Source organism: Ascaphus truei, chromosome 2, assembly GCF_040206685.1.
Source record: "Ascaphus truei isolate aAscTru1 chromosome 2, aAscTru1.hap1, whole genome shotgun sequence".
Taxonomy (NCBI): domain Eukaryota; kingdom Metazoa; phylum Chordata; class Amphibia; order Anura; family Ascaphidae; genus Ascaphus; species Ascaphus truei.
The window spans coordinates 329,281,680-329,298,600 of NC_134484.1; the positions used below are offsets into that span (position 1 = coordinate 329,281,680).

The 16,921-nt window shown below is 42.9% G+C and overlaps 1 protein-coding gene across 2 annotated transcripts in view; it reads left to right on the forward strand.

Moving 5' to 3' along the window:
- The window catches only part of SEPTIN7 (septin 7), a 112,949-nt gene that overhangs the window by 67,203 nt on the left and 28,825 nt on the right, over positions 1–16,921 (forward strand). For both annotated transcript variants that reach the window (XM_075586617.1, XM_075586618.1), the window contains exons 4-5: positions 1,295–1,429; positions 16,392–16,509. In XM_075586617.1, coding sequence (XP_075442732.1) covers positions 1,295–1,429; positions 16,392–16,509 — 253 coding nt within the window. The remainder of the gene's footprint in view (positions 1–1,294; positions 1,430–16,391; positions 16,510–16,921) is intronic.

The following is a 16,921-nucleotide window of genomic DNA, read 5'->3' on the forward strand; positions in this document are numbered from 1 at the left end:
CATCTATCTAACTATCTAGCACACACACTATTTTTTTTTGTCTGTCTGGTTGTACCAAATACAGGAAATTTTAAAATGCACCTGATATCAGACGAGCTATTGGAGAGGGTTGGGGTTCCTTAAAATGCACCTGATATCAGACGCGCAATTAGAGAGGGTTGGGGTTCCTTACAATGCATCTGATATCAGACACACTATTAGAGAGGGTTGGGGTTCCTTACAATGCATCTGATATCAGACACGCAATTAGAGAGGGTTGGGGTTCCTTACAATGCACCTGATCTCAGACAGTTTGAGAGGGTTGGGGTTCCACAGAATTTTACAATATAATTATAGGGTTCCTTAACCAAACACTGGTCTAACCTAAAATAATAAGCAACAGCTGAACCCTCCATCACAGTATAGTAGTTTCATGTTTTTCTAGTAGATTAAATGGCATTCGAGGTGTCGGTGGAAGCCCCTGCACACAGTGCATTGCCAGGGTCTGCCACGTGGGCTGAGTGCTGCCTGCTACTGCTGCCCCCAAATCACAGTCTTATTTCTCAGGAGTCTGAAAGGTTTGACTATTTCAGTCCTATATTGTTATCTTTACACGACCCCCATAATTGTTAGTGTTCCTGTTCTTTGAGTGGGAGATGCTTTGAAATGGGCAGTAATACTTCCGGCTTCTGCATGTTCTAGCATGTTCATTTTCACAAGACAGAAATATAAACAGATGGTGTGTCCTCTTAACCTCTCTGCCATTACCCTGACAGTGATGCATTTGTCCAGGGTAGTGCAACAAAGGATTCCTTTTGCAGAAATCTATTGTCGCTGTTATTTAGAAAGCATAACCCGTTGCGTGTTAAAGAGACAATCCAAGCAGGTGATTTTGTTTTAAAAACGTTTATATTTTTAACATAGGATTGGAGCTGGGGGTCTCTGGGGCTGAACCCCATTAATTCTGCTTCCAGAGATGGCTTCGCAGGGGGTGCCGGCAGCTGCTCGGCTAGCAGGGTTGACGTAATGACAGAGTTTGAAAGCTCTCGTGCCCTGTGGGCCAATAGGAAGCCGTGACATCAGGTTCTGCTTCCTATTGGCCCGCGTGACGCGGAAGCTTAAAGCTTTGCAGAGTTACCGGTAACCCCTTTTGGAGGGGAGTATCTCTGGCATCCCGCGGTTCTCAGAGATGAAATTAATGGATTTCAGCTCCGGGGACTCCCTGCTTCAATCGTATATTTAAAAAAAACTCATGAATTGTTCCTTTAAATGGAACTGCCTGGCCTTCAAGTCTTCTTTTCTGTTCACTCTGCAGTTGGCAGCCGGTTATTGATTACATTGACAGTAAATTTGAAGACTACCTGAATGCAGAATCGCGCGTGAACAGACGTCAAATGCCAGATAACCGCGTGCAGTGCTGCCTATACTTCATCGCTCCGTCAGGTCATGGGTCAGTATTGAAAACAGCGTGTTCATTTCAACACCAACCCTTATTTTGAAGTGCCTTCTGCAATGAAAACCTACAGCGCTATCACAGACGCACACATTTGCCCTACGTTTGTTTTGTTTGGGAGAATATGATGGGGTTTCTACAGGTAGAACACTTGAGCAGCTGGAACTGAAAGCTCCTTGAAGTAGCTTTCTTTTGAATGCAATAACAGAGCGTCATGCTAAAACTTGACATCCTCCCCTCTTAATCTGTTACATTAACAGGCATTGCTTTGTGATCATTTAGATTCATTTAGAGTCCTTTACTGAAATGTTTTAGGCTTATTTCACCACATCTACCTACACTGATCTTTTTTTCTTTGCTTTACTGTGTCTCATTTAACCCAGGTAAGTTTCATGTAGCATATACCCAGATGGGGGATGGTTAATAGTTTATTATGGTCTTCGATTCATTCAACGGTACTATTCTCTGGCTTTCTAGCATTTCTATTGTATTGTTTTTTTTTTTTTTTGGTCTCCCTTCATATTGTTTTCAGGTTTTAGGCCCATGTTTATAAAGTGGTGCTATTCTATTCCAGAAGACGCCTTACAGCCTGTACGAGAGAATCGCTCATAAAGGTGTCTTACAGCGCTATAAGGTGTTTTATTGAATAGGACCGCTTCGTAAATATGTCCCACAATATTTTGTGGGCAGTGTTCCATACCGTTTGATTTTGGTTGTGCCTTGGGTGGGTGTGTCTGTGTTTCACCAAGCCACGGTGAAGGCACAGCACATCCAGGTAAGTAATCCCAAAAAGACAGGTATTGTAGAGAAGAGAACATTCCAACGTTTCATTCCAACTAAGGAACCTTTATCAGGGTGCAATTTTATATATCATTTATTACCTGTGACGTGTGTACTCGCTTGTATATACAAGGTGTGCCTTCAGCTTTTTTTTGTGGTCGTATACACCTTCTCCACTGCCCCCTCTCTTGGTCTCAAGAAAGATGCTTCAAGATGCTTATTCACCCATAACAGTTACCCGACGTTTCGCTCCCTATTTATGTTTACATGATTTGTATTATGCCATTATATGCTAGCGCGGCATGAAATAAAAGCTTTCCGCTACTGTAAGACAAAACAACACTGGATTGTATATACAAGTTCATATTGTGAATATTTCACTGTGGGAACATCAACAGAAAAAAAAGTTACAGGACGCTGGCTGACCTTAAACTTTAGATTGCATTGCTTTCCAAATTCCTTTGTCAAGAATGTATGTTTTTTTGCTGCTGACACAGTATGATTAACCTACAGTTTATCTCCTGGGATAGGGGAGCAATCATTTTACAAACTAGTGAAATGAATTTGTGGAGAATGGAGCTGACCAGCGGAATTCACAAAGACTACAGCTCTTGAAGCCCCTTCCCAGCCCGTCCAGCACTCGGAGTTAACCCTCGGCTGCTTGACTTGGGCTTAAGTTGCTGAGTACAAATGGTGCATTTAGGAATAGTCTTTCCTTCTACTGTTTCAGTTAGTCAACACTGTGTAAAGATGCAATACCTGGTAGCAGACGGAAAAACATTTTGTAGAGAGTTTAACCATCTTCGTTTGCTTCCTTTGACAAATGTAACTATGCTGACAGCAAAGAATTGTCTTTTGTTGGTTCGGAGATGAAGCACAAATTCCTTTTCTTTTGGGCCTCTGAGTGAGGGAGTGTTTGTCTACCCTTATCCCACCCAGACTTTATCAGAGAGTCAATAAAGGTAAGGGACGAGGAGAACGAGTTGGAGGGGTTTGCCTGCTTGAACTCTTGTTGAATACACAGTGACCTCACACACAAGGGGGCATCAAACCCCTTCCAAGGCTCCATTTTTGTAAATATTTTAAGCAAACTTTCAAAAAATGAGTTACAAATAATTATAGGTGTTGTGTTTCATGGGGGGGTTGGGGGGGGGGGGGAGAATGTCGCCCAGATGTAACTTCTTAAATCTGTCACATTCGTACTCTTTGCTCCTTCCGATACTCCCCTGTTGAACGGTTAGCCTGGCTTTGCCCCTCTGCTAAGACACATTTCAGTACTGGTTTTTGTGGCGTTTTGTACATTTTTGCGGCTAATTAGCACCATAGATAATTTAGCCAAAGGAGTGAAGCACAGATCGTAGTTTCCAGCCATTTTGGCTCTGCCATTCCTGCTAATCTAAGACCGTTTTCTGCCTTGTTTTTAAGTGCTAAACAAAACGATGGTATGTACATAATTGAGACCTGGTGAGGATCAAGTTTCCTATTTTTTTTTCTTTTCTTCTGAAGACCATAACTTTTCATATGAGGTGATCAACTCCCTGCCCAGGTTGCCTTTCACTTGCTCTGTTTTCTACCCACCAAACCTGGCCTTCTGTACTATATTAAACAACATTCTTTATATCCGTTTATTAAGCACCCTCCACCTGTCTTAATACCCAAAAATATTTTTTAACTGTTTAATTATTATATTGCATACAATTTTTATATTTTTTGAATATTGGGCCATAAAATAGTACGAGTTTAAGAATTGGCAAGAATCTTCTAGTCTAGAAAAGTGTTTTAAATAACTGTCTGCTGCAGCTCTTGCTTGCGTGATGGTATAATTACAATTAATTCTATGTGTTTCCACAGTGGTCGTCTCTTCAAATGTCTTCAGAATCCCATTCTATATTGGTCCAGGTTTTGCTGCTTGTAAGAATTGCATTTAAACCATAGTTGTAGGTAGACATTTTGTATCCCGTTTTACTTCTCTCCCTCGACTACATATACTACCATAAGTTGTAGGGCCTTTAAGCACAGAGCCATTAAAATTATTTGTGACTAACTAGTCTAGTCTCTCAGCTGCCTGTGTCCCTTGAATACGATTCTTGAACAGATACATAATATTCTGCTGCTCGGTTAAAAATGCAATTTTAAGAGCCCGTTTCAAATTCTTTCCCTGTAAAGCTTTGTTCTTAACCAAAGGCATTTTTAAAACCACATACCATGTTCTTTCAGGTCTTAATGATAACATCTCATGCTGATAAGGAATAAGGAAGAGAGTTGGTCCCGGGCCTAAAACACGATAATGTCCTACATATGGAATAAATCATTTCAGTGGATCATGCATGTATTGATTCTCGAATAGGTATAATTCTTGAACAGTGGTTAAGGAACTAGTACGTCCTTTTTGTAGTTTATTTTTTTTATTGCCTCGATTAGGTGAAAATAAACATTTCTATTCTCACTATATTGTCCCATACAGTAGTTATTTTGCACACGCACACTTTTTAACTCCCTGAAGCAAGTAAGGATGTGGGCCTCTATGGATATCAACAAGACCAAAAGGCTGTTCAACAAAAGTGTTCAAGTCTGTGAAGATTGAAATAAATTAGGAGAAATAGAAGAAATTGTAGACTGTCGACCTTTGCCGGCAAAGAATAATAGATGGGAATGTTTTGAATTAAATCAATGAAGATGGGAGGGGCCGCATTTGGAAGAAACCAGACAATATTTCAAGGGAACCTTCCTTTGTGCCTTCAGTAGGGAGATGTATTCTGGGTATCACCCAAAGTCTGTGACATCACAAGGGTGAAGAAATGAATTTAAATGGCAGTGAGCTGAACATATCGTAAGAAGAAATAACATCGTAGGACATCGTTGGTACTCAACTGAATTCCAAAAGACCAAGATGATGACCAAAAAGAAGAATGAGAGATTTTTTTTTTTAATATAAGGCAAGAAGAATAGAAGCAAAGGTGGACTTTGAAAATCGCAACACAAATAGAAATAAATCCGAAAGAGAAAGTTTGTACTGTTAGTCCATTCGTACAATCCACTTGAGGCGTTCACCTTCCAAATCAATCCTGCAATAAAACAGAGCAAAAACACCTCCCACGGTATAATACATTTAATGTAACCAAGTAGATAAAAAGCAACTAGTCAAATGAACACTCACAAAAGTAAAATCTTGTAATGCATATCACAGCTAGCAGTTGTTATTAGTTGGTACCTCCAATAGTCTTAGGCCGTGATTATACCGAAAACGACAGAGCGCACTACGCCGCGCGCTGCCAAAATAAACAAAAGTTTTCTTAAGAGCGCACGACCTTGCGGCTAACGAGGTGGCCAAACGCGCAAAATTGAAGCAGATCCAAGAATTGTATTTTCCGGAGCAACAGGCTCATCAGTTCAGCCAATGAGGGCGAACCGCTCACGTGACGTCATCCCTATGTCTCCTGCATACAGTGCAGGTTTTGGGCGGCGCATCACCCTGAGGGAGCGCGCCTGACCGCCGTCAGTATAGTCAAAAGCTACTCTGTGTTCCCGTCCTGTGCTGGAGTCTGTTTCTCTAGGAGCGCTGCGTGCTTGGTGAGCTGTCGCTGAGTGGCACCTCCTTTTGCTCTGCTGCACTACCTTCCCCTGCTGCCCTCAGGTCGGTGTCTCCATTGGTCGATTGCTCGGTGCCATTCAGGAGATGAGATTTCCGTGACGTCCGAATGATGCACTTCCCGCAGTTATTGCTGCAGCAAAGGTCACCACCACCTTTCTCCCGGGGGAAGAAATTTAAATGCATACTTCTTTTCCCAGGCATCGGGGGACAAGGAGACGTCTGGTAGATACCGTATGCTGTGATCTCTTTTGAAGATTTTACTTTAGAGTGTGTTCATTTGGCTATTTGCTCTTGATCTACTTGGTAACATTACATTTATTACACACTTGGAGGGGTTTCTGCTGGTTATATACACACATATATTTTGAAGTGCAAAAGAAAAATATATATCTATATGGCTGCTTTTGTAACTTTTGAATAATTATCTTTTGTAAACTTTGGGTTAAGGAAACAATATTCGTTTATTGGAAGGCTCAATGTGAATTTCTGAGAGGGACTAGAATAGCTGCACTACAATGTAAAAGACAAAACCCTTCTGTCTCCTATTAGGACCCATTACTGTTCCATTAGTAATGAATCTGTGTATGCAAGTGTCCACCTTGGGAAAGGCAACTTCTTATGTCCATTAGCTGAACCTTTTCAGTAGTACTTAAATGCAAACAGTGAACCTGAGAAATAGATTGTGACGTGTGGGATTTAATGCCAAGGAAGCCATTTGAAGGGGGATACCTAATAACATGGCCAAGAAAATGTAGCTCCTTTTGATCATTCGTCTTGTGAAACTCTGCTGTAGGTTTCTATATCCGAGAGATGCCTATCAGTCAATTCGATGCCGATCAATAAAATTAACCTTTAGGTGCTTTCAATTTGTTTTGTCGTCGGTATTTCTTGATATTTGGGGAATGCACATGTAGAGCTGCAGTGAACTGATACTAAATACTGGAATAATTGTCTGATATTGCAAGCCTGGTAACATCAAACCCCAGGTCCCAGAGGCTGCTGGAGAACGGAGAATAGCCGGCCCTTGGGTATACTCCAGGGCAGGGGTGCGCAAACTGGAGGCGCAAAGTTTTTTCTGGGGGGGGGGGGGAGGGAGCGGGGGGGACGGCGCTTACATTGGCCCTGCGCTCTTCCCAACAACATTTAAATTAAATGCCGGGGAGCATGCGAGGCCTCTAAGTCTCTTACCTTGTCTCAGGCGGCTTCTAACTGCGTTGTAACATGGTACGCCGGAGAAAAAGTATTGGGGGGGAAAGAGCAGGCAGGGGGGCGCAGACAAAAAAAAGTTTGTGCACCCCTGCTCTAGGGCAGTGGTTTTTAAATAGGGATTCCAAGGAACCCTTTGGTTCCCCGGACGTCCCTAAAGAGTTCCCTGCAATTTTCAGGTAATTTGACAATTGTACCAAATACTGAAGAATTGACAATGTACAGTATCTGATCTCAGACACTGTATTAGAGAGGGTTGGGGGTTCCTTACAATGTACAGTATCTGATCTCAGACACTGTATTAGAGAGGGTTGGGGGTTCCTTACAATGTACAGTATCTGATCTCAGACACTGTATTAGAGAGGGTTGGGGGTTCCTTACAATGTACAGTATCTGATCTCAGACACTGTATTAGAGAGGGTTGGGGGTTCCTTACAATGTACAGTATCTGATCTCAGACACTGTATTAGAGAGGGTTGGGGGTTCCTTACAATGTACAGTATCTGATCTCAGACACTGTATTAGAGAGGGTTGGGGGTTCCTCAGAGTTTCACATAAGGTTCCTTCATCAAAAAAAGGGTTGGGGACCACTGCTCTCGGGAAGGGGTGCGCAATCTTTCCCTGCTGCCCCCCCTCACCTTACCTTGTCTCCGGCTCTCTGTGTTAAATGACGCCGCGGGTTCACTTGACGTCAACGCGTCGCCGAAGACAAAGTAAGTGAAGTTGCAGAGGCCTTTTGCGATCCACTGGCATTAATTTAAATGCCTTGGGGGAAGAGCGCAGGGCCACAGCAACCGCCGCGCCCCCCTGAAAAATCTTGCGCACCCCTGATCTAGGGCACAGTTTGAATGTCTCATGGGTAACTTTTCTGAACGCCACTGTCAGTTATTCTGCATTTTCAAAGTATCAGGGCTGTTTCTAGCTATTCTGTATTTGAATGTATTTTTAGTGATTGGCACGGTTGTTCTATAATCCCTTTGCGTTCCGAGGGTCCAGGATTGGATTTTAATGCCTTGTGACCGCTCTGGGCGTGATAGGGGCACAGATTGAAATACTGGATTACCCCACAATAAAACCACTGTGGCCTTCTCTTGCATTCAATGACTACTTGGTACTTTAAAAGTCATTGTAGTTTTCCTTAAGTGCTCAAAATGATATCCTGCTGTTAGATTCTTTAGATGAGATATACAATTATATTGGAATTATAGTACTGGGCTGCTGGCACTGTTATATCTCTCTCTTGATCTATCGATCACACTCGACTCCTCTCACATTCAAAACGTTTCTAAAACCTGTCGCTTTTTCCTCCGCAATATAACAAAGATACGCCCTTTACTCTGTTGCTCGACTGCTAAACTCTGACTCTGGCCCTCATTCTCTCCCGTCTTGATTACTGTAACCTCCTGCTGTCTGGCCTTCCTGCCTCTCACCTGTCTCCCCTACAATCTATCCTAAATGCTGCTGCCAGAATCACTCTACTCTTTCCTAAATCTGTCTGAGCGTCTCCCCTGCTGAAATCACTCTCCTGACTTCCTATCAAATACCGCATCTCACACTCAATTCTCCTCCTCACTTTTAAAGCTTTACACTCTTCTGCGCCTCCTTACATCTCAGCCCTAATTTCTCGTTATGCTCCACCCCGACTCTTGCGTTCTGCTCAAGGATGTTTTCTCTCTACCCCCTTTGTATCTAAAGCCCTCTCCCGCCTTAAACCTTTCTCACTGACTGCCCCACACCTCTGGAATGCCCTTCCCCTCAATACCTGGCCCCCTGCAGACGCACTTACCAGAACTCCCTCCTACTGTCTCTGTGCGTTCTTCCTACCTACCAATTAGACTGTAACCTCCTCAGAGCAGGGACTCCTCTAACGAAATGTTACTTTTATGTCTGAAGCACTTATTCCCTTGATCTGGTGTGTGTGTGTGTGTGTGTGTGTGTGTGTGTGTGTGTGTGTGTGTGTGTGTGTGTGTGTGTGTGTGTGTGTGTGTGTGTGTGTGTGTGTGTGTGTGTGTGTGTGTGTGTGTGTGTGTGTGTGTGTGTGTGTGTGTGTGTGTGTGTGTGTGTATTTATTTTTTGCGGGTAGTGATGGCAGGTTAACCATGCAGATTCCCAAGTGCATTGTAATTTTAATACCTACAAAGCCGCAAGTATGTCCTTTTATTCCAAACTGTAGCAAAATAGAAATAACAGATGACACTGATCACTAAATAAGTGGAAAAGTTAAATTCTAGGTTGTATATTGTAATTTTGGATGTAATAAAACTTCTCTGCACTTTTTTCTCATTTCTAAAGTTTCCCATGGAACAGAAGCCCAGACATGATCAAAGCTTTCGAACGATTAGACCCCATGGTCACTGCTGTCTATCCCCAGTGCCAACAGTGCCATATAATATTCAACAAGTACTAACACGCATGAGCTCTACTGTGAGGAATTACTTTTAGAAACGCCATGTATTTCTATGAGTGCAGTGTCCCTTGAACCCAAAGTGAAACCACTGATAGTAACATGTTTAATGAAACAAATATAGACCGCCACAATTGTTAACCCTTTCACTGCAGGGGGAGCTTGCCATACATTGCTTTTCAATGCGGTGCATGCAGGGTTAAAGTTTATTTTCCAACATGGTTAAGTTGAAACGTAGCAAGGGTTTGGTTTCCTATAGCAACTCGCTTTTATGTGATGTCAGTGTACAGTGTGAAAGTCTGGAGATGCAAAATCTCTCCCCGGGCCCCCTCTAATTATCTCTGTTGGCCCTCTGACAGAGACTGGGGAGGGCAAAGGATAGAGAACACAATTGATCAGCATTCCCAATTTATTGTCCTCGGTTAAATGAATATTAAACTAGGCGGGCACTCAGAACTTATCCGTGGTCTCCCGACCTCCAGAGATCCCACGGTTGACGTTAAAGTAGATGATCTTTGTAGTATTACAAATGTATTCATGTTCACATACTCTGATTCCTTAATTCCGTGAACTCTAAATTCTAGTCTCAACAGAGACTTCACAATGTATAAACGATACGGATCTATTCCACAGTTGAGGTGCAAGCATAGTTTTATTCAGACATACTGTAGGTGCAACTCAAGTTACATTGTGAAGATTGGCACCAAGACACTCCCCTATGCGTTTCGTTAGACGTTACTTCGTTACTTCCGTCATGAAATGTGTAGGGGCTCATGTCCCTGGTAAGTTGTGATGCACCTATGTCTGAATACAAATTCTTTCTGCTTGTACCTCAACTGTGGAACGGATCCATTTCATTTCGATATTGTGATATCTTTGTAGTATCTTGGCTGTGGGCTCACCAATAGAAAGTCTCACAATCATGTTGCAACTTTCTATTGTCTGCGAGAGCATGCCTGACACCGCGGCCATTTGTGTGTACCAAGAAAGTCTTCTTGCTCGGTGCCGCCATCTCAGGAACGAGGGGTGGGGGGGAGGTTACTAGAGGTCGGTGGACAAGGGATAAACTCTGTGCGACCCCGGTTCAGGTACAGTAAGCCCTGAAGGGTTTTGTCTGTGGCCCAAAAAATCTGTAATGGTGGATCTCAGGCGGTGTAGTGGGTTCCTTATCCCGTGTGGGGACCATGCACTTAGTAAGGCTCCAAACTGCACCTTCACATAGGTGATATAGCGATCCATTACAGCAGGAGCTCTCAAAGTCGCTCCCCATAGTGCTTTGCATCCACAGTGGGAAGGCATTATGGGGCTTGACTTTGGAAGCTCCTATAGTGATTTACAGCTGTACCACTCATGCTGCCTGCCCACTCTGAGGTGCAGTTTCAACCCTTACTAAGCGGAGCTGTGTCACGAGCTCGAGACACAATACTGTATGAGTAGGCAATAAACTTAATTAGGGGTCCAGAGAGCAAATATTTTCGAGCAGGGTTACTCAAAGTAAAAAAACGGTTTCGCAAACCACTGGTCTATAATATTACTACTTTTGTGGTTGCTGCCTTTTCTTTTCCAGCCTTCTAAACTCTTTAAAGCTTTACTCCTGATTAACAATTTGATTTGCAATATATCGAAAGCCTTGATAAAGTGCGTGGGCACAAAACATGTCGGCTCCGATTTTTTTGTCGGTCACTTGGTCCTATGAGTGAATAAAGTTTATTTTTGTAGTTGCCCTCTCTCCGGTCTATTTTTGTTCCGGTGGTACGTCGCGCTTTCTTCACTTTCAATAAATTGAAAGCAACCTGCCATTTAACGCCTTCTAAACCATTTTACTTGTTTGTTCATAAATGACGATGTGTTAATATTAGCCTTGTAAATGTACGTCCAAAAGCTTATAGTGCCGGCGACATCAGGCTGTGGTCGCTGGAAAAATTAAATTGAGATGACTTCCAGCGATCGCGACCAAGCCGTCGCGCGTACTGTAAGCGCATGCGATGGCCGCAATGCATTTGTTTTGAGGCGACGTTGCTGTCGCTGGCACTATAAGTGCAGCCTTACTGTGAAGAGCAAAATAATGAATCCTGAAATGATCGCATTATCCACTGCTTTCATCACGGCCTAGTTAGCTCATCGCTAACTGAGAAAATAATGCAGCAGTGTCCGTTTCAGTGGTCAGGAACGAATGTGCATAAAATTACAATTTAAGATAACCTGTCTCCAAAGCAGACAGCTACTGGAGTATTTCATAATTAAATCATCTCTACCTTTGGGGGGGAAACCATTATTTCCTCCTAGGTATGAAGCATTGGATCTTCTGAGTTGAACGTGTTAATTTGAGCACCTGGGACCCCCTGCTCCCTGAGATACTTTCTAAAGATTCTGCCGGGATATCTTCAGTTTAAAGGTCCAGTGAGCCTATAGGAAGCCGCAAGGGATGTTTTCACGGCTTCCTATTAGGATGCGGGATCTTGAAACCACCATATTGGGTGGCCAGCCGGAGCTGCACCTTTTTAGAGGTACGTATATTAGGAAGAAGGGGGTCCTCAGCGCTGAAATCAATGCGGTTCTGCCATGGAGACCCCCTGCTTCAAACTTTTTTTTATAAATCCAAAGAGGCAGGGCTACCTGAATTATGCGGTCAAGATGAAAAATGACATTTGTACACAAATAATTTTGGAGGCAATGGGGGAAACTCTTTAAGGGGAATTAATCTCTAGTTAACCCTTTACCTCACATCTAGTAGTATAGGATTTAAAGCAGCAGTCCAAGCTGTTTTATTTTTTTATTTACTCCCCCTCTCTCCTCCCCCCCCCCCCCTTTAATATCTGCATCAATAGAATCCACAAAATAAGTAATTAGCTTAGTTGCCGATCAATCCATTCTCTACTGATCAATCGGAGAAGATTCAGCTCGGGGGTTTACTGAATGACTTTCAGTAAAGCAGAAGAGAACCAAAGATGCACATTTCTATGGGGAAGATTATGTGACCAGGCAGTCACTAGATACAATTGGTTCACTGCTAGAGAGAGGGCAGGACTCAAAAAGGGATGTGCCACAGTCTGTTTCAGAAGAGGAAGGGGATGTGACTTTGTAAATGTTTACTATAGAAACAAAGAATGCTTTTTAAAATATAATATATTAAAAATGTAACTCAGAGTTGTTTAAAAAAAATATGCTACAAGTATTTTCTCATAGTACGGAACTGATTTATTTCAACAAAAACACATGTAGGCTATTGCTTGGTCTGCAGCTTTAATGACAATTCTGCCAAATGTGGGCACAGATGGAATCAAATGTGGAAACACTATCAAAATGTAGTATAATATATCAAAAAATGTATCTATTATACACAATAAAACAATTTAAAGAGTCAGGGGCAAGTTCCTGAATATCATTCATAAACCCATAAGTTAGCTGTTGTTCCTGCAGCAAGGTCCTGGCTTCACTTCTGGGGGAATTTGGATGTCTGATCACAGAGACGCCATGCTGATTGTAGCATGAGCCATTGGCATTTTACTCTGGTCTAGGACATTTTGGCCGCTGCTGTTTTACCGCAAACAAATCGCCACCGGCTTTTAGCCAGCACCCGCCTCGCATTCGGGACATTTCTCCGCTGGCTGCTTCGACACCAAGTTAAGCCGCGAACCTGACCAAAAAACCCTAGTACCAATGCTACCCATGCCCTGAAACCCCTTGCCCTGCTACCCTAACCGCTAAAACCCTGAACTAAAAATGAACTTGCCTTATTGGCGATGCTGCCGGCGGCTGAGGGTCAAGCATTGGAGCGGCTGCGGTGAAGGTTTCCTCAGCGGCCAAACCCCGGAGTGTGTCACGTTTTCGGTAGAGTGGAAGATGAATTCCAACAGCTGGAAAAATAACGGGCCTGTTACAGGAGCTTCCTACACTTGGTGCAGTCCCCTTTGAGATGAGGTTTAAAGTGAAAAGCCCTTTTCTATGTAATAACTTATAAACCATTTTCAGCAGCTGTTGGTTTAAAATAGCTCTTTATATACTGTACGTAGTTTGCAAAAGGAAAAACACATTTGCAGACAAAGTGGCACAGCGCACCTTTAAGGTTGAGTATTACCGCACCGCTCAGGAATGTTGGCTCTTGTAATATAAATGTATCGTTTATATCCTTACCACAGGAAACTGCAAGGCACAGAAATTAGTCTGGCAAGAAGAAAGCCGATTTCTGTTTGCATGGTTGCTTAGTCTTCTCTAGAGTATGTCAGGTCTCTTCCTGGGGTTGACCAATATCCTGCCGTTTTTGTAAGCCATGTATCTATCATTAGCGTGTGTGTGCATTTCTTTTGTCTAGAGTATTTGGGTATGTCATCACCCAGAATCCCCTGCTGCAGTGGAAGCATTGTATATTTGCATGTCATTACCCAGAATCCCTGGCTGCAGTGGAAGTACTGTATGCTAAGAGAGAATGGGGAAAGTCAGAGTTGGTCTGAGGTGTGAGTGGTATTTTTATTTGCCAAATAATTTAATTAATTTATTTAGGTCTGATGGGGGGCTTTTTGGTGCCTTAAATCACAGCTGCTCAGAGGTATGCCCCAGTGAAAATATGTTGTGCTCGGATATTATTTAGCAAGTGGATGCATTTTAATAGCATATGTTTAAGCCTCAAAGCGCAACTGCTCCCAAAAAAGTTTGAAAGCAAATAAAATATTCAGTATGCTGCAGTTACTATATCATGAAGTACCTCAATGTATATGTATTCAACCATTTCTGCTACAAATGTGTGCGCAGACCTTTCTGAGATGTGCAAATGCACCTCAAGTGGTATTTTTATTTGCTATATAGGAGAGAGTTTGTCACTTTTTTTTTACCCACCATAACTTTGTCTGGTTATACCCACGCACCAGCTTCACGTTGCATAGCCAGCAACCAATCTCACACTGATGAGACCCAAAAGGTCGAAACCACTGTCTGAGTAGGGTTACTGGCTGGGCAATTCTTTAACCCAGGTTGTGGGGAAAAGCTGTGTAATGCGGCAGGCATAGGAGTCCCATGTGAAAATGGATAAGTAAACTGACAATGTTCTATTTGCGTGTCATTATCCAGCATCCCTGGCTGCAGTGGAAACACTATTTGCTAAGCGATAATGGGGAAAGACAGGGTTGCAGACCTGTCAGACATGTAAATGCCACCACGAGTGGTGTTTTTATTTACCGTTGTCACGTACGGCACACCTGTGAGCACGTGACCTGCATACAGGACATGGGTTATTACACGTGTGTGTGTGTGTTCAAATAAATAAAACTAATAATTTTTTAATAACATTGTACATACATATACACACACATACTTACATTTTCAGAGGCTTTAGCGGCGCAAATTCTTTATTTTCTTCAACTTCCCCCCTGTCGGCCGGCTCCATGCTCCCTGCCGTGTGCGCACGCGCACTATAGAACCAGCCTTACTCTGTGGCAGCATGGCTCTCAATCCTGGTCCTACCCACATACCAATCCTCTCACGTCTCACACCCTGCCCAGTCTCCTCACCACGCATTGCAAGTCACTCCAACCTTATCCCTATTACACCTCTCCCTTACCTTTTCCTGTGCCTCATGGAACAATCTTTCTGCAACAAACTCATGGCGATACATGTCCAGTTCATTTCCAATTCTCTCAACCTTCTAGCCATTTCAGAAACGTAGCTCCCCCCTCTTTCTCACTCGTGATGCAACTAAAATCCTTATCCACTCATGTCCCGCCTCGATTACTGCAAACCTTCTCTTAGTTGATATTCCCCTTGTCCACTTATCCCAACTCCAATCCATCCAAAATGCTGCTGCCACACTCATCTAACGGCACTCACCGCTCCAGTACGCATATCTGTACACTGGCTTCCCATAGCCTCTAAAATTACATTTAAAACCCTAGAAATGACTTTAAAATGTTTCAACGACACTTCCCCCCCCCCCCCCACCCCCCTTACATCTCGGCCCTCATCCACGAAAACATACCTAGATGCCCCCCATCTTCTGCCCACAACATCAGCCTTTCCTCTCACACCCGCCTGCAAGATTTTTCCCATGCTGCCCCCTCTGGAATTCCCTACCATGCACCATCAGACTCTCTCTCTTTAAAACTCCCTGAAAACTCGTGTTTTCTAGGAAGCCTACTTACCGTACCTCTAACATTCAACTCTCCTCCCCTCCCCCCCTCCATCTGACCCCATTGGTCTCAACCCTATGTTACCCACCCTTCCTGCCGAAAACCTTAATGGCTTCAGCTAATCAGACTGTGCCATATTCCAACCTGAGCCACACGTTCTACAATGAGCAGCAACCATACCTTCTTGTTTCAACATCGTCTCTCATTCCCTCTAAATTGTAAGCTCTCTCGAGCAGGGCCCTTGTTACCGCTTTGTATCTGTTTGTGCACGGCTGCCGTCACTTGTATGCAACGGTTTATGCAATATATATAAATGTACCCCATTCTACCGCGCTGCTCAATATGTTGGCGTTTAACGAATAAAGGATAGTAAGTGTTGCGTGTAAGCAGGGAGGGTTGGGTTTGAAGAGCAGGGGTGTCCCGTGATTTTAAAAATCCTTCAGGGGTGCCCCTACACACACAGCTTGAGAACCACTGGTTTAAAGATTCAAAAGTTCACCTGAAGAAGAGTAAAATGAATGTGGAAGGTTGTATACAACATCTGGGAAGAACACTTACATTTGTCTATTGTAGGGTATAACCACAAACTAGATGTTGATATCCTGCTTGGTAACGTGAAGCTGGCAGACAAGTTGCTAGAGTGGTTGGACAATGGTGTCTATAAACCCGCAGTTGTTTGTTGATTGGTCACGGCCTATCGAGCTGTACTTATTGTAAATGAACAAATGTATGAAGCCCTTGAGACAAGCTCAAACAGTAACCCAAATGTTGATTTAGAGTGAAGTAGATACCCATCTAAAGAATTTGTACAACGTTATTGAATCGTTTTTGTTTTGTTTTTCCCCCACTCTTTCTTAGACTGAAGCCATTGGACATCGAGTTCATGAAGCGCCTGCATGAAAAAGTTAATATAATTCCACTCATTGCCAAAGCCGATACCCTCACACCAGAAGAATGTCAGCAGTTTAAAAAACAGGTGATTAGATGCTTAATTAACATGGGAAAAAAAGCAATTTTTTTAACTTTGCCATTAGATATCTCTAACCCATTAGTCTTGTTTGCGTAAATGAGGTACAACAATGCAAGACTTGACATAACCAGCAGGATTACATGCACTCCTGCTTGGAAGCCTTACATGAGTTGAATGCATATGGTGATAGTATCTTGCCCCGTGAGCATGTCTTGCTTTATTTTAGTATTTTAAAAAAATCACACTTTTCGTAATCTCTAGTTTCTGAGGTTACTATGGCATCCTTTACACTGCACAGTGTTGGGAGTAAAAGTAACTAAAGGTAAGTAAAACATAAAATACCAAGAAAATGGTGATCATTAGGAACTACTTTAATAGCAGACAATATACCAACATTACTAAAGTGATAGTTACAATA